At 46.9% G+C, this 15765-nt stretch overlaps 1 protein-coding gene across 1 annotated transcript in view; it reads right to left on the bottom strand.

Annotated features, from left to right (window-relative positions):
- The window catches only part of XKR6 (XK related 6), a 320864-nt gene extending 306335 nt beyond the window's left edge, over nucleotides 1-14529 (bottom strand). Inside the window, exon 1 of the mRNA XM_088447525.1 lies at nucleotides 13874-14529. Coding sequence (XP_088303651.1) covers nucleotides 13874-14529 — 656 coding nt within the window. The remainder of the gene's footprint in view (nucleotides 1-13873) is intronic.
- Nucleotides 14530-15765: the final 1236 nt, after the last annotated feature.

Genomic DNA, 15765 nt, shown 5'->3' with positions numbered 1-15765 from the left:
GGACCAGGGGGTTCCAATCCCGGCCATTTTTAGTCCCAAATCCCGCTGATCCCAATCCCGGGATTGGCCTCCCTAATCAGCCCCTTAGATATCTGCATCCCTTTTTCCCAGACTGAATATAAATTATATGAAAATGCAGCCAATCAGCTGTCTCAGACACAGTGACATCACTGCACATAATCCATGGACATATTTTAGCTATGACGTTGCATCAGTGACCAAAAGCAAGAACGCTCTGGGCTTATTGTAGGAGTATTCAGCACAAGATGCCATGACTGTCATTTTAGTACATAACAGTCCTGTTAAAAAAAAAATAATTATTTCTTGACATTTGTTCTGTTTGCACGCTGAGAAGTGATAACTAGAACATATTAAAAATTAGCATAGCTTTAATTATTTTTGTGCATTTGAAGGTTTTTTAATTTTTTTAATTTTTATATCTTTATTGGTGATATTTTTAGTTTGTCACCCGGATGTCATTTCACGATAAAAAGACATCAATGATACTCCACTCCTAACATGGGGAAGTGGGCAATGCCAAGCAGCTGCAGACAGCAAAGGATGCCAGCTGCTCTGACATAAATACCACTTTCTAATTTCAGTGCATACAAACCATTTTTTTTTTTTTTTTTCAATTGTGTTTGAAAAGAAAGAAAAATTACTTTGCTTAGTAGTATAAATGGCTTTTGGTAATTGCTGTTTTCATTCCCAACCTCCCCCCCAATCTCTTGCTGAACCGTCAGGTTGAATACAAGTGAATTATCAGTTGTAGGCGCAGGCTGTGGGACAAGGACCTAAATTACTTAAACCACTGTTAATTCTACACACAACTATCATTTCATGTTAATTGTTAATTAGCTGTTGAAAACAGAGATTCCAGCCTTGGCACAAGATACATCCACTAAGCACGTTCGCTGCCAAGGCGCCAGCATGCGTGGTATTACTCGCCTTCTTAGTTTAGTGGGTGAAAGTGGCGACTTTGTTGACCACATTGGCCAAATCTAACTATCAGCCAGCTAATGACAATTCAAGTCGTTGGCTGGTTGCCCTAATTGTTCCCCATGCATTACAGCCATCAGGCCCAACTACTGAACACAGACACGCGCATACAACTCGATCATACTGGATAAGGACTTGGATACAGTTACAGCCATCAGGCCCAACTACTGAACACAGACACGCACACACAACTCGATCATACTGGATAAGGACTTGGATACAGTTACAGCCATCAGGCCTAACTACTGAACACAGACACGCACACACAACTCGATCATACTGGATAAGGACTTGGATACAGTTACAGCCATCAGGCCTAACTACTGAACACAGACACGCACACACAACTCGATCATACTGGATAAGGACTTGGATACAGTTACAGCCATCAGGCCCAACTACTGAACACAGACACGCACACACAACTCGATCATACTGGATAAGGACTTGGATACAGTTACAGCCATCAGGCCCAACTACTGAACACAGACACGCACACACAACTCGATCATACTGGATAAGGACTTGGATACAGTTACAGCTATCAGGCCTAACTACTGAACACAGACACGCACACACAACTCGATCATACTGGATAAGGACTTGGATACAGTTACAGCCATCAGGCCTAACTACTGAACACAGACACGCACACACAACTCGATCATACTGGATAAGGACTTGGATACAGTTACAGCCATCAGGCCTAACTACTGAACACAGACACGCACACACAACTCGATCATACTGGATAAGGACTTGGATACAGTTACAGCCATCAGGCCCAACTACTGAACACAGACACGCACATACAACTCGATCATACTGGATTAGGACTTGGATACAGTTACAGCCATCAGGCCTAACTACTGAACACAGACACGCACATACAACTCGATCATACTGGATAAGGACTTGGATATAGTTACAGCCATTAGGCCCAACTACTGAACACAGGGCACATACAACTCGATCATACTGGATAAGGACTTGGATACAGTTACAGCCATCAGGACCAACTTCTGAACACAGACACGCACATACAACTCGATCATACTGGATAAGGACTTGGATACAGTTACAGCCATCAGGCCCAACTACTGAACACAGACACGCACATACAACTCGATCATACTGGATAAGGACTTGGATACAGTTACAGCCATCAGGCCCAACTACTGAACACAGACACGCACACACAACTCGATCATACTGGATAAGGACTTGGATACAGTTACAGCCATCAGGCCCAACTACTGAACACAGACACGCACACACAACTCGATCATACTGGATAAGGACTTGGATACAGTTACAGCCATCAGGCCTAACTACTGAACACAGACACGCACACACAACTCGATCATACTGGATAAGGACTTGGATACAGTTACAGCCATCAGGCCTAACTACTGAACACAGACACGCACACACAACTCGATCATACTGGATAAGGACTTGGATACAGTTACAGCCATCAGGCCTAACTACTGAACACAGACACGCACATACAACTCGATCATACTGGATAAGGACTTGGATACAGTTACAGCCATCAGGCCCAACTACTGAACACAGACACGCACATACAACTCGATCATACTGGATAAGGACTTGGATACAGTTACAGCCATCAGGCCTAACTACTGAACACAGACACGCACATACAACTCGATCATACTGGATAAGGACTTGGATATAGTTACAGCCATTAGGCCCAACTACTGAACACAGGGCACATACAACTCGATCATACTGGATAAGGACTTGGATACAGTTACAGCCATCAGGCCCAACTACTGAACACAGACACGCACATACAACTCGATCATACTGGATAAGGACTTGGATACAGTTACAGCCATCAGGCCCAACTACTGAACACAGACACGCACATACAACTCGATCATACTGGATAAGGACTTGGATACAGTTACAGCCATTCGGCAAACTTGGTAAATGGGTTAATTTATAGTAAAGGCACATCCACGGCGGATTGGGCAATTCCCCATTCTGCCAACGGCGGGGTCAGGGAGTCGAAAATATTCAACATGTTGAAAGACCTAGATTCCCCGATCCCATCCTGAAAATGGCTGGAATCGGCAAATCTGGGATTTTTTAACATGCAGAATAGCCTCGATTCCCCGGCGGTTTGCTGATCATCGATAGCCGATCAGTGTTTCTGAACGGCGGAACGGATATATATAATCAGGGAACTGAGCTTCAGATGTATGGGCCACTTCATTTACATTAGCTCTACTAGATCAGCCTTGCTCTATTGGGGCTGCAATAGTGTCCTCTAAGTACACATGGGCTATATACTCGGAGCAAATAACTGCTTGAATGTCATGTGTTTAACACACATAAAGGGGCTTATGTACTAAGCTGTGTAAAGAGATAAAGTGAATGGAGATAAAGTACCAACCAATCAGCTCCTGACATTTTTCAAACAGCCTGTAACATGACAGTTGGGAGCTGATTGGTCAGTACTTTGTCTCACCAAGGATTGGTACATAGACCCCTAAATGTAACAGGGTGGAACTCTGGGCTTCGCTATGCTGAGACATTATATTGGTTATTTCGCAAAGATTAAGCAGTGGGTTGCCCAGTTTGTTAAATGCAAGGACCTGACAAATCAGGACTAGAACATAAGAATCATATATACCATATACTGTATACACTTAACAGGGAATAGGATCACATAAGAGAACTTGATGATATGCAGCATAAAATATAACGCACAGATTATGTTACAGCGAGCTGGGGGAAGGCCACATGATGTCGAATTATACCCATGTGCAATGCCTGTATAATGTAGCCTTTATTGTACACTTAGCGTTATAATTGCCCCCCTGCCTCAGTCATGAATATTGTCATACAATTCCAGCTGGTTATTATATATTAAGAATGTACATTAACTGAGAAAGAGGACATAAAGGAGTATGTCTGATCTAGTGAATATTCCACACATTTCATTTAAGTTAAATAACCTGGGGCATTTTTTTGTTATCCGTGAACATTCAAAGACACACATCACTCGCTTCCAGGAAACGTCTCTCAGATCTGCCGCTGAGAGTGACTTTCTGTGGCATGTGGGCGGTGTGTTGGGAAATAAAAGTAGGGCCATCACCAATCATGGAGCAAGGTGAGGATTCCAAAGTGTCCTTCCACTAAAAATGCTAAATATGCGAAAACATCATTAATACATAAGACAGCTGTTTAATTTTTTCTCTTCAAAACACCAAACTATCTTTCAAGCATGCACTGGATTCTCATTTTTCTTATCTATCCTCCTACAAGTCATCATCTCCTTTTTAAAATCTCTCTGGAGAGCAGAGTTCAGAGGGGTGTGCCAACGCCTCTCCGCTCACTATATTATGCGACTGTGGTTGCCATGGGAGATACATAAAACTGCAAAATTCTAAAGCGCTAAGGGCGGGGTGAACTAAAGCCTGAAGTTTCCATATGTACCAAGCTCCGAAATGCGTTACATTCTGGAGCATCTACCCGGTGGGTAACACGGATGCGATGCTTGGTACATCTTGCCCTATTAGCAGCCTGAAGGAGAGGAAATATACCAATTGCCAAACTTATTCTTATAGCCTGCAACAAGGAACTAGTTTTCGCACCAAAGCGCAATACTCAACGGTATTAGAGCTAGTGACTTCACAGGCTGCAATTCCATAAGTGTCAGTTATCAAAATGGTTTCCGTGGCTGTACTATTTGATGGGTACACTAAGAAACAACCAAACGTAATACCTTGTATTGTATTGCTATCCTATACTGGGAAGTCTGAACTGGCCTCATTAAGCAAAATCCCCTACCCTGCTATCTCCCACTCAGTGACACAAAGGCGTTCATAATTCTGCATAAATGAGCCAGTGAATGAGAGGTCAACACACTGCGTCTCCACTGAAGGGATTAAACAACACATGTACTGTATTCATTTTTAATGACTTGGGAAATGAGAGACGGAGATATTCTTACAGACTGAAAACAAACCCCACAACAGCTATTTAGAGGATCTAAACGTAGCATCGGCGAAGGGAATCCTGAGGCTCCGTGGCCGGATCAGAACTACAAAGCAAATCAGCCTCAGCCACAAGCCGCAAAGAGGATGATGAGAGTCGTATTACTAAACAGCCGCATACCTATCACCTGCCCATCAGCTGCCTGAAAAGAGTTTAATCCTAGTTATAATGGTATAATTAATCATTAATGGATAAACGGTGCATTTCTAATCATTTTATATTTAATGAAAAAATGTCCATAATAAATATGTATTTAGAAAAACTAATATAAGAATTTTAAAATACACCTGTTTCCTGCACAAGCTGTCTTGTTATAAAAACAAAAACTTTATTTAAAACAAAAAAAAAACACCCCACATATCAGATAAAACAATAGAATGTATCTTTATATGAAGCATAAAAAAACTACAGATAACAAAAGCAGCCTGGCAGGTAATGCTTATATCGCAGCTCACTTACGCGACCCCTTTAACTGATCAACCTACGGCGGCTTCCGCGATTAGTATATGAGAACAAATATTCAGACATAGGAAAAATTACACACACGAGTGAGTTTGTGCCTACAGTAACTACTACGTCTCTCTACAATGTGTCGCCCTTGAGCCACAAAATAGTACGAAGCGACAATGGGTCAACATCGCAACAGCTGTCGCGCATCGGCTCGTTCAAAGGTGCCCCACAAAACTCTCCTGCATGATATCGTTCATTACTGCGCTAAATCATATGAAATAACGAAAGAAAGAAATAAAAATCATGTGTTGCAAAAAAATGTTTAATGAAACAAAAATCTTTATTATAATTTTTTTATTAATGTCAACTTCCCTTTAATAAACATACTTCAAAAAAAAAATGAAATTATACAGGGCTAACAAATAAACTTAGAAATTAAAAGAAAAAAAAAAATAAATTTAAATTTAATGAGGAAAACTTTTTGCGTCATAAATATGTTTTTAAGAGTCTATTTGTCAGTGAAACCGGTCATAAATTAGTGATTGCCATTGATGGCTCTTACTAAGTTTGTCCTGGAATATACTGTAATATTCCATTATCTTTGCTGCATGTTAGCAGTGTAGTATATATATATATAACTGTATTTACAAGGAATAGTAAAATAAAATGGCACTCTGTGCTTCTTTTTAATTGACTTGTATACTGTGTCCTGCAAAGCTAATTTTGGATTAGTTACTACAGATGTATCCACATAACACCCTTATCCTTAAATTGTAACATATAGCCACATTTGGTGCGCCATGAACATTGTGACCAAGCAGCGCCACGCCAGTTTTGTACTGAATTTGCAGAGGATGGCGCACGGGTACCCCGGACACTGCCGATGGCATTGCTTGCAGCAGCTGTTTGTGTCTCGGTCGGATGCTAACACAGGAAAAAAGGCAGAAGACTGAGGACCAATATGGGTGAGCTGCGCCATGCAAAGCACCAAGCAGAGTTGTGTTTAAACTGCTACTTTATACCAACTTTACTGCAACAAAAACACTAATCCTAAACACCTAGGACAGATTACACACTTAGGGGGCGATTCAATTGTTTTCACTCATGACTGAGAGTACTAGGATCCCGACGGAGCAATTTAACAATTCTCTGTACACATTTCTGCTCACGCCCGTCTGAGATGGCGGGCAGAAATGTGCGAAAAGTCCCGTTTTACGCGGCTAAACCTGGTCTATTTGGGCGTGACGTGTGCAAAAAGGCATGGTGCCCAAAACCAGCTGAATATCGCCTCCCAAGCTCCCGTCACTTTAGCTGGGAGTTGGGGCGCGATAAAACCATTGAATCACCCCTTTAATGGACCTAATTGTGCGGCAGAAACAGACGCGGCTTTTGCTGCATTCGTGTCTGCGTCTTTATGCTAACGCCGCGTCTGATTTTCAAACAACTGGGATGCCTACTCGCAGCGTCTTAGGACAGGATATTTCCATCACTGCGCATATTTAGATGCGTCATTGGCGCACCATCGGTCCTTGCAACAGCCCCATGGCAGGTGACATTTCCCCGTCCGAATAGGGCTGTTTGTGCGAGCGGCTCTACGTCTTTGTGGCCACTTCTGGGTGAGGCCCTATGACGGACTTGGGCTGCAGTTACGGCATGACACAGACGCTAAATTCAATAAAAAGTACGAAGGTCCGGGAATTGCTACACGGGAGTGTCTAAGTCGCAGGTGGGTGAATGAGGACACACCTGTACGGGTTACTGCAAATTTACCCTGTGTTGCTAAATGCCCTCAATGTTGTTAGGTAGATGACTGAGATACATTGGATCTTATCCTAAACAATTCACCCCTAATTGTTATTGCAGGGTGCAAACCAGACTTTTGAGGAGATGCTTGTGTACAATGTTTTCTGTCACCGGGTTCCGGGATGACCACTCTTTGATATAGTATTGGTCCATGATTAAACTTACTACAAGCTTTGCCAAGATGCAGCGTTTCCTCTAAGGTGAGTGATCTGGAATTAGAAGAGTTAAAAAGTGGGCTTACCGCTGGATGTCACGGAAAGCTTACAATCATTCTAAATCTAGAAGTATGAAAAACCACTTCTTTTTTTTTTTTTAAACAGCACAAACTGGGATATCCTGACAAACTTGTACATTTAAATAACATTTACATTCAGTATGATGATAACAGAATATTCCTCAGCAATGGTTTATACTGTGCTGAGCAATCAGTAAAGGAAAAAAAGTTAAAGAGCCGATCTAATGAAGACCTGAACGGGCGCATTAAGGATCTGTAGGCGTGTTCCTAGACTGTGGCCGGACCTCACTGCCCCCACATGTGACACCAGCTGCGGGCATGTTTTGCAGTGCGCCCACTGTATGACAGGGACAATCCAGTGCACCTATGTAATAAATGTAAAAGTGTGTATACGGGTAAAAATGTGCATATAATACTGAGCAAATGTTTAGATGCAAAAAAATAAAAACAGGATAAGCACTTAATGGTGTTGAGTTTGACAGCTACACTGGTGCTTCGGTACCGTTCGAGGGGACCAGAGCTCCATTGTGTATGCTGTACCAGCAGAAGGGACACACTAGTCAACCAGCATATTTCACCGGGATATAGTTCCCTGCAGTCAGAATCTCGGCGCAAGCATCTCTATGGTAAGTATTGGGATTAAGGGGAGGGTTAGGCGACAGGTGTGAGGGGGGTAGGTTTAGGCTGCAGGGGGAGGAGGGTTAGGCTTAAGCTGCGGGGGGAAGGCTAGGTTTAGGCTGTGGGGGGGGGGTTAGGTTTAGAATACTTACCTGCAGGTGTCAGTATCCTAGCCGGGTCGGAGTGCCGGTGCCAGGATTCTGAGCCCCGGCATCCCGTACCCAACCCATTTCACCTAAAATGGCAATAGCTGCAGAGGTGAGTCTAATAGTACCTCATGCAGTACTATTACCACGTACCACGCAGTGTGTCCTGGAATTCATAGGGCATCATCATCGGCAGCAGGGAGACTGCAATTTAAGATCTCTACTTAAGGGACCAGGATTCGCTATAAAAATCGGCCCCAGAGGGCTCCTAGTTTGTGCAAAAGATTTAAAGATAAATGTACAGGCCTAAGCTTAGTGGACCCAGCCTCACCTCCACAGTGCGTGAATAACCCCCGCCATGGAGTAGAATGTTTACTTAAGACCTTGTCCCAATTTATTCACATGAAAGTCAACCTGGACTGGTTACATAGACAGGTGGGCTGGACTAACCCCTTTCTGACATGTGTAAAAATGGTACATGATGACCAGAAATGCCCCATTGAGAGAGTATGTAACATCTTCTACCTTAGAATGAGTGTTTTGTATAAAGAGCTATTTTTCAGCACATAGGGCCTGATTCAGAGCCGGACGCAATTAGCGCTCACTCGTCCAGAAAATAGGGGTGGCTATTCAAATCAACCGTTCGCTCTTTGCGGTCTGTTCATGCCTCTAGGTCTGAACGAGCGAACAAAACTTGCGGTCGTTTTTTTAAAAAATACGCCCCCTGGCCGCTCGCATCCTACGTCATGTCCGCTATTTATTAGATTAATCGAGTACATCGACCAGGGTATGAACTGCTCGCTATTCTTGGGGTTGGTTTTTACTACCACAATTTTGCGAGCAGTTCTGGCTATAAAATAACCCAGTGACGTGGTCAATGACGCTGCTGTTTTAATTATGCACACCCATAAAACGCCCGTTTTGACCTTTAAGCACGCCTGCGTTCGGATCTCCACTCCCCGTTTTCAAGCACCTTCCCCCGTTACCACCCACATACGCCTACTCCTGTCACTCAAAATAGCAGGCATTCGCTATTTAGCGAACAAACGATTTTCGGCCGCACTGACTGGTTCGCGCATGCGTATTATGATCCGTACGCATGCGCAGTTGGGCAAACATCGCTCGGAATGAACGAGCGGCCGCTTACGAGCGGCTCTGAATCAGGCCCATAATCTACTGTATCCCCGAGACCCACAGATAAGAGCTAACACTCCGTTCCAACCGCCAACTGTTCTGTGCCGACTCCAGCATCCTGAGTCAATAACCTGCTGCTACCCATGAGGCTCCAGCCTGAGTAACCACCAAAGATGCTACACACCATCCACAGCCAAGTGGTTCCATGTGCCAATGACGGAGCACGGATGGTGGCAGGGACTATCCTCCTACCGCTGCGTTGGCATGCAGTGGACACTCACAGCCATTGAGTGCCTGGTGTCTAAGCTAGCAGTCAGTAATAATTAAACACAAAAGTCAAAGTAATACTTAACACACAATGAGTATAAAATATACGGTGTAATCGCTGTGCAATTATTCACCGAGAACTAATGCAACATATGTTAATCTCTTCTTTTGGGGGGGAAGGTGTGGGGGGGTACAGCTCAATAACATGAAATCATATCCACCAGTAACCCCCGAGTCAGATGTTACTTTGTTAAAACGAAACACAGGATCCATAATGAAATTCACTAGTCAGAGCTCAGGCCAGCCGACCGTAGCAAAAATATTCACTATGAGACGGCTCTGCTCTATAAAGGTATGAAAGGGAGAGACGTATTTCTCCGACACTACAAAACACCATTTAACACTTCTGTTACCTCCCTTATTGCCAAGGCAGGAAACAAATCATGTAATAAGGGTGATGGAAACTTGCCAGATGCAAGCTAGGGGCTCTCCAACTGGCATGGAAGTAACAATCCTAGCGAGAAGTTACCAGCCAGAGGCTTGCTGTGACTTGCAGTTCCACAACAGATGGAGAAGGTGATTTTGAAGACCAGGGAAAGCGCAATACTAGCAAATCTGACACAATTATGATATCGTGGCGTCCTGTATTATACATCAGAGGCCGGCAGCTCCACGACCGCTGGAGAACCGCCGGCTTCCAAAAACCCCCCAGAATAAAGCATATTTTACACCATTGTAATACTTTGATGTCTTCTATAAGCAGCAAATGAAATAAAAAAATAAAAAACAATCCTCGTAGTGTAATACCATTTGCTGCAGAGAAGATATGTCTTTCACACATGTGTATTCTTTCAATCTTCCCTGCACACACGAAGAAAGCAATCCGCAGATGTGGAATGCATGGGGAGGGGGGGCCTGGGCTGTCATAGCAGCTATGGCTCCCACCTTTACAGTTCTTACCACCACACACACACACATACACACACACCTCGTCAGAGCACAGCGGCCAGCTGCAAGCTTGCACACTAGGGCGAGCCAGCCTTATATCAAGGAGATGCAGCTGTGTCACTGCTTAAAAGCTAGGTGATCTTACACAGCAGGATCCTTGGATGGCAATGGAAAACAACGTACCATTAACAGGACAAATGAGGGACCTCATAATGTCAGTGGCTGGTTGGCCTGGGATAAACCACAGAGCAGCCTACCCTTTTTATTTCGCTTACGATAGCTGGCTGGCTCAGACGGCATGACATTATTCTGCAGTCTGAACAAGGTGCCTTATATCGCAAAGCTGATCTCCTTGCAAAGCAAATGGATTTCTGGCAGTCAGGGGGGGATAGATGGGATTTCTTAGGTTGCAGACAGCAGATAATCCAGCTCTGCCCAGGGAGAATAAGCATAATTCATAAAAAGGAAGGATCATTCTTTACATATAATCAGCACTTTGAGGAAGAGGAGTGTGACAGCAAGGCAGATAGATGTAAGAGCAATGCAATGGTGTATGCTGCAGGGGCCTAACCTGTGTGCATTTTACGATTAGTTGTGTGTAAATGGCTGGAGAAGATGTATAATGCTGAGGAGTATAAACGTAATATAGCAGGAAGGCATCTAAAACGTAACATGTCAAACCAAGCAAACATGGGACCAATGCACATAATGATCTACCAGCAACTGGGTATATTTAACACAACATTTGTCATTGATCGGATGATAGGCCTTTCAGTACCAAATCAACTCACGCTTTTGCTTCTTATGAACAATAATGCGATAGGGAGCAAGAGATATTGCACATATAGCCAATGGAAAAGTTTAAAAGTTATAGAGACAAAATACACATATAGCATAGGAAAAGTAAAATACAGCAATTCTTCAGTAATAACGGAATAGTCAGCTGCACTCAAGAAAGACGTCAGTGTACTGCACATAGAGTAGAGAGCGGTTACAATGCTGGATACTGTAGCAAGGAGCTAGAAAACCCCAGAGAACATCAGTACAGGTGAGAAGGCAGAGCGCCAGTGAGTGTACTCAGCATGTGCTGGATAACAGGGTTAGTTTGCCAGAGAGATGGGGGCAGGAAAGGAAGACATTTGAAGAACAGGGGCGCAAGGCAGCGAGACAGCTGGAGAGCGGGGACGCCAGCAGCGAGACAGTTGGAGAGCGGGGGCAGGGCAGCGAGACAGCTGGGGGCAGGGCAGCGAGACAGCTGGGGAGCTGGGGGCAGGACAGCGAGACAGCTGGAGAGCTGAAGGCAGGGCAGCGAGACAGCTGGAGAGCTGGGGGCAGGGCAGCGAGACAGCTGGAGCTGAAGGCAGGGCAGCGAGACAGCTGGAGAGCTGGGGGCAGGGCAGCGAGACAGCTGAAGAGCTGAAGGCAGGGCAGCGAGACAGCTGGAGAGCTGGGGGCAGGGCAGCGAGACAGCTGAAGAGCTGAAGGCAGAGCAGCGAGACAGCTGAAGAGCTGGGGGCAGGGCAGCGAGACAGCTGAAGAGCTGAAGGCAGGGCAGTGAGACAGCTGGAGAGCTGGGGGCAGGGCAGCGAGACAGCTAAAGAGCTGAAGGCAGGGCAGCGAGACAGCTGGAGAGCTGGGGGCAGGGCATCGAGACAGCTGGGAGGAGGGCAGCGAGACAGCTGGGGGCAGGACAGCGAGACAGCTGGAGAGCTGGGAGGAGGGCAGCGAGACAGCTGGAGAGCTGGGGGCAGAGCAGCGAGACAGCTGGGGGCAGGGCAGCGAGACAGCTGGGGCGCAATGCAGAGTCAGCTGGGGCAGGGCAGCGAGACAGCTGGGGGCAGGGCAGCGAGATAGCTGAAGATCTGGGGGCAGGGCAGTGAGACAGCTGGAGAGCTGGAGGCAGGGCAGCGAGACAGCTGTGGACAGGGCAGCAAGATAGCTGGAGAGCTGGGAGGGGGGTAGCGAGACAGCTGGGAGGAGGGCAGCGAGACAGCTGGGAGAGGGCAGCGAGACAGCTGAAGAGCTGGGGGAAGGCAGCGAGACAGCTGGAGAGAGGAAGCGAGACAGCTGGGGGCGGGGCTGCGAGACAGTTGGGGACAGGGCTGCGAGACAGCTGGTCTACCTGGGGGCAGGGCTGCGAGACAGCTGGAGAACTGGGGGGCAGGGCTGCGAGACAGCTGGAGAACTGGGGGGCAGGGCTGCGAGACAGCTGGAGAACTGGGGGAAGGGCGAGACAGCTGTGGGAAGGGTGAGACAGCTGAGGGGCAGAGCAGAGCTGGGGGGCATAACAGGGAGAGCAGAGCTGGGGGGATAGGACAGGGAGAGCAGAGCAAATGCCCTGTGTAGCTGCTGCTCACATCCAGCCACTGCAGTTCAGCACCGCGGATTGGGGACAGCTCCCAGCGCTCAGACAATACCTGACCTGGCTGCCAAACACGCCGAGCTCTCAGCTCCTGACATTGCACCAAATGCCCAGACTCCGTGCATAGCTGGGGGTGATCACACAGTGGGTGTGGGCTGCAAATTTGGGTGTAACAGACCAGACTGAGAGCTGCAGCGTCTCCTGATCCTAATCCCTCCTGTAGGAACGGCAGAAGGTTATTCAGTGGGGCCCAGCTAACGCTTCAAGGAAGGGCCACACTGCTTACGGGTGGAGGTTACTGGAGCGCTCTCTCCTTATAACACATCAGCAGTCCGTTCACCAGTGCATTCCCTCTGCATCCCACACATGTGCTGTACATCAACACCAACATATATAGTGCATCCCTCCCTGCACCCCCACCATGTACAGTGCATCCCCCCTGAAACCTCACCATGTATAGTGCATCCCTCCCTGCACCCCCACCATGTACAGTGCATTCCCCCTGCAACCTCACCATGTATAGTGCATCCCTCCCTGCACCCCCACCATGCACAGTGCATACCCCCTGCAACCTCACCATGAACAGAGCATCCCCCGCTTGCAACCCCACCATGTACAGTGCATCCTTCCCTGCACCCCCACCATGTACAGTGCATCCCACCCTGCATCCCCACAATGTACAGAGCATCCCACCCTGCACCCGAAACATGTACAGTAAATCATCACCAGTACAAGTACAGAGCACCATCCCTTGAACCCCCACCGTCTGGACAGTGCATCACCCCCTGCAGCCCCCAACATGTAGAGTACATCTTGCACCGGCACATTGCCATCACCCCTGCAATAAGCAGCCCCCCCCCCCCTCACCACCGCTCTTACCTCCACACTTGCCCCATCTGCAGGACATGGATGACCGTCTGCCAGATCCAGACAGAGAGCCTGCAGAGGCCGCTGGGGGTGGTGGTGGTGTAGTGGTGGCGGTGGTAGTAGTGGTGATGGTGAGTGTTGCCCATCATGGGGGGCCCCCGGCTGCTCAGCCCCTCCACCGCCCCCAGACCACCCCCGGAGTAATCCTGGGCGAACCACCTGAAGCTGAGGATCTGCACCAGCACGGAGGGCACCAGCACGAAGAACAGGGTGAGGGAGAACCACAGGTAGTCCCGCTGGGAGTAGTAGTCCGCCGCGAGCCACAGGTCGGTGCCCACGTCCCAGAAGAAGACCAGCAGGGCCAGCACGATCCACAGGCAGTCCAGCCAGGCCCTCTCCCCCTTGGGGGGCGGCGGCGACGGCTGCTGGGGGCTCTTGTGGCCCTCCGGCGTGCCCTCCTCCCTCCTTCCCCCCCGCAGCAGGGAGCGCAGGCAGGCCGAGCGGCAGCCCCAGTAGCAGGAGGACGTGTTGCAGCAGTGGCAGATGTGGATGGAGCTGCTCCCCCCGTGGTCCCCGTCCCCTCCGCCCTCCCCCACCGCCGCGTCCAGGTTGTGCAGCTGGGCGAACCCGGAGCCGACCCCCAACACGCCGTCCGACTTCGCCGCCATCTTCCTCCCTCTCCTCCTCCTCTCTCTCTCTCTCTCTCTCCTCCTGGACGCTCCAAAACGGGGGGAAACCCCTCCGCTTCCGCCCGGCTGACGTCACTTCCGCCCCCCCTCCCTGACGCCTCTACACCTTCTGCCCACAGGAGAGTTCAAAATGGCCGCCCCCCCAGCCCTGTGCCCCTGACTCTCCTGGCTCTTGTCATGTGACTGCCAGAGGTTTCATGGTTACATTTAGGACTTTTTTCCCAGGTCTGGGTACAAAGGACCCTCTAACATAACCCCTTCCCCCAGCTGCTCAGTGCTCAGCTCTTGGGGTCTACTATAACATTTCTGGGTTGATTACTATTAATATTATTATTGTTATTATTACTTTCTTTAGCACCAGGTAACTGCAATTGTCAAAGGAAGTGGGAAGTTCTGGTACAGAGCATTTTGTGCATGGGGGTCTGGTAGATTCACACAGTCCAATGTCAGATAAACAAGTTAATAATGAGTTTTATGTGGGTCACATACATTATGTCAGCTGTTAAAATGTCAACATTAAGTATGTAGACTAGGGGGTAAATTTACCAAAGTGAGAGTTTTTAGAAGTGAGTTTTAAAAGTGATGTTGCCCATAGCAACCAATAAGATTCTACTTAACATTTAACTAGCAACTCCTAGAAGATAATAGCTAGAATCTGATTGGTTGCTATGGGTAACATCGCTTTTAAAACTCACTTCTAAAAACTCTCACTTTAGTAAATTTACCCCTAGATGTCAACATTTACTGTATGCCGACATAGTACGGGACGTCATGTTCATAATGTCGATATTTAACCCTAATGCTAACCGTATCTCTAATGCTAATATAGACATTTTAACTGTATCCACATCATTACATTCTGGTGTTGAAATTCTGAATGTCAGCATAGTGAATGTCGACATAGTGAAAGCACACCAATAATACATATTGAAAATCGGTCTGCAGGCAATCCATTGGCCCCACTAATCCTTGTTGTTTAATCACACCTGGGGGTGTATTTACTAAAGATCTTTTGTTACCCAATTTCGATTTTTGAACACTGGATTTGAATGCCTCAATAGAGATACAAGCAAAAGAAGTCAGATTTTGCGTGTGTGACTATCGCCCTTTTAAATTCGGCTGCTTAGAATCGTCGGGTTTGAAAAAACGAGCTTTAGTAAATATAGCCCCCTGGAATCTATTCTGTCAGGACAGACAAACTACATATTCTAAAAC

Source organism: Taudactylus pleione, unplaced genomic scaffold (assembly GCF_031769625.1).
Source record: "Taudactylus pleione unplaced genomic scaffold, aTauple2 ptg000434l, whole genome shotgun sequence".
In the NCBI taxonomy this organism is placed as follows: Eukaryota; Metazoa; Chordata; class Amphibia; order Anura; family Myobatrachidae; genus Taudactylus; species Taudactylus pleione.
Note: the sequence above shows the minus strand (reverse complement) of the source record. Positions and strands in the feature narration are given on the sequence as shown.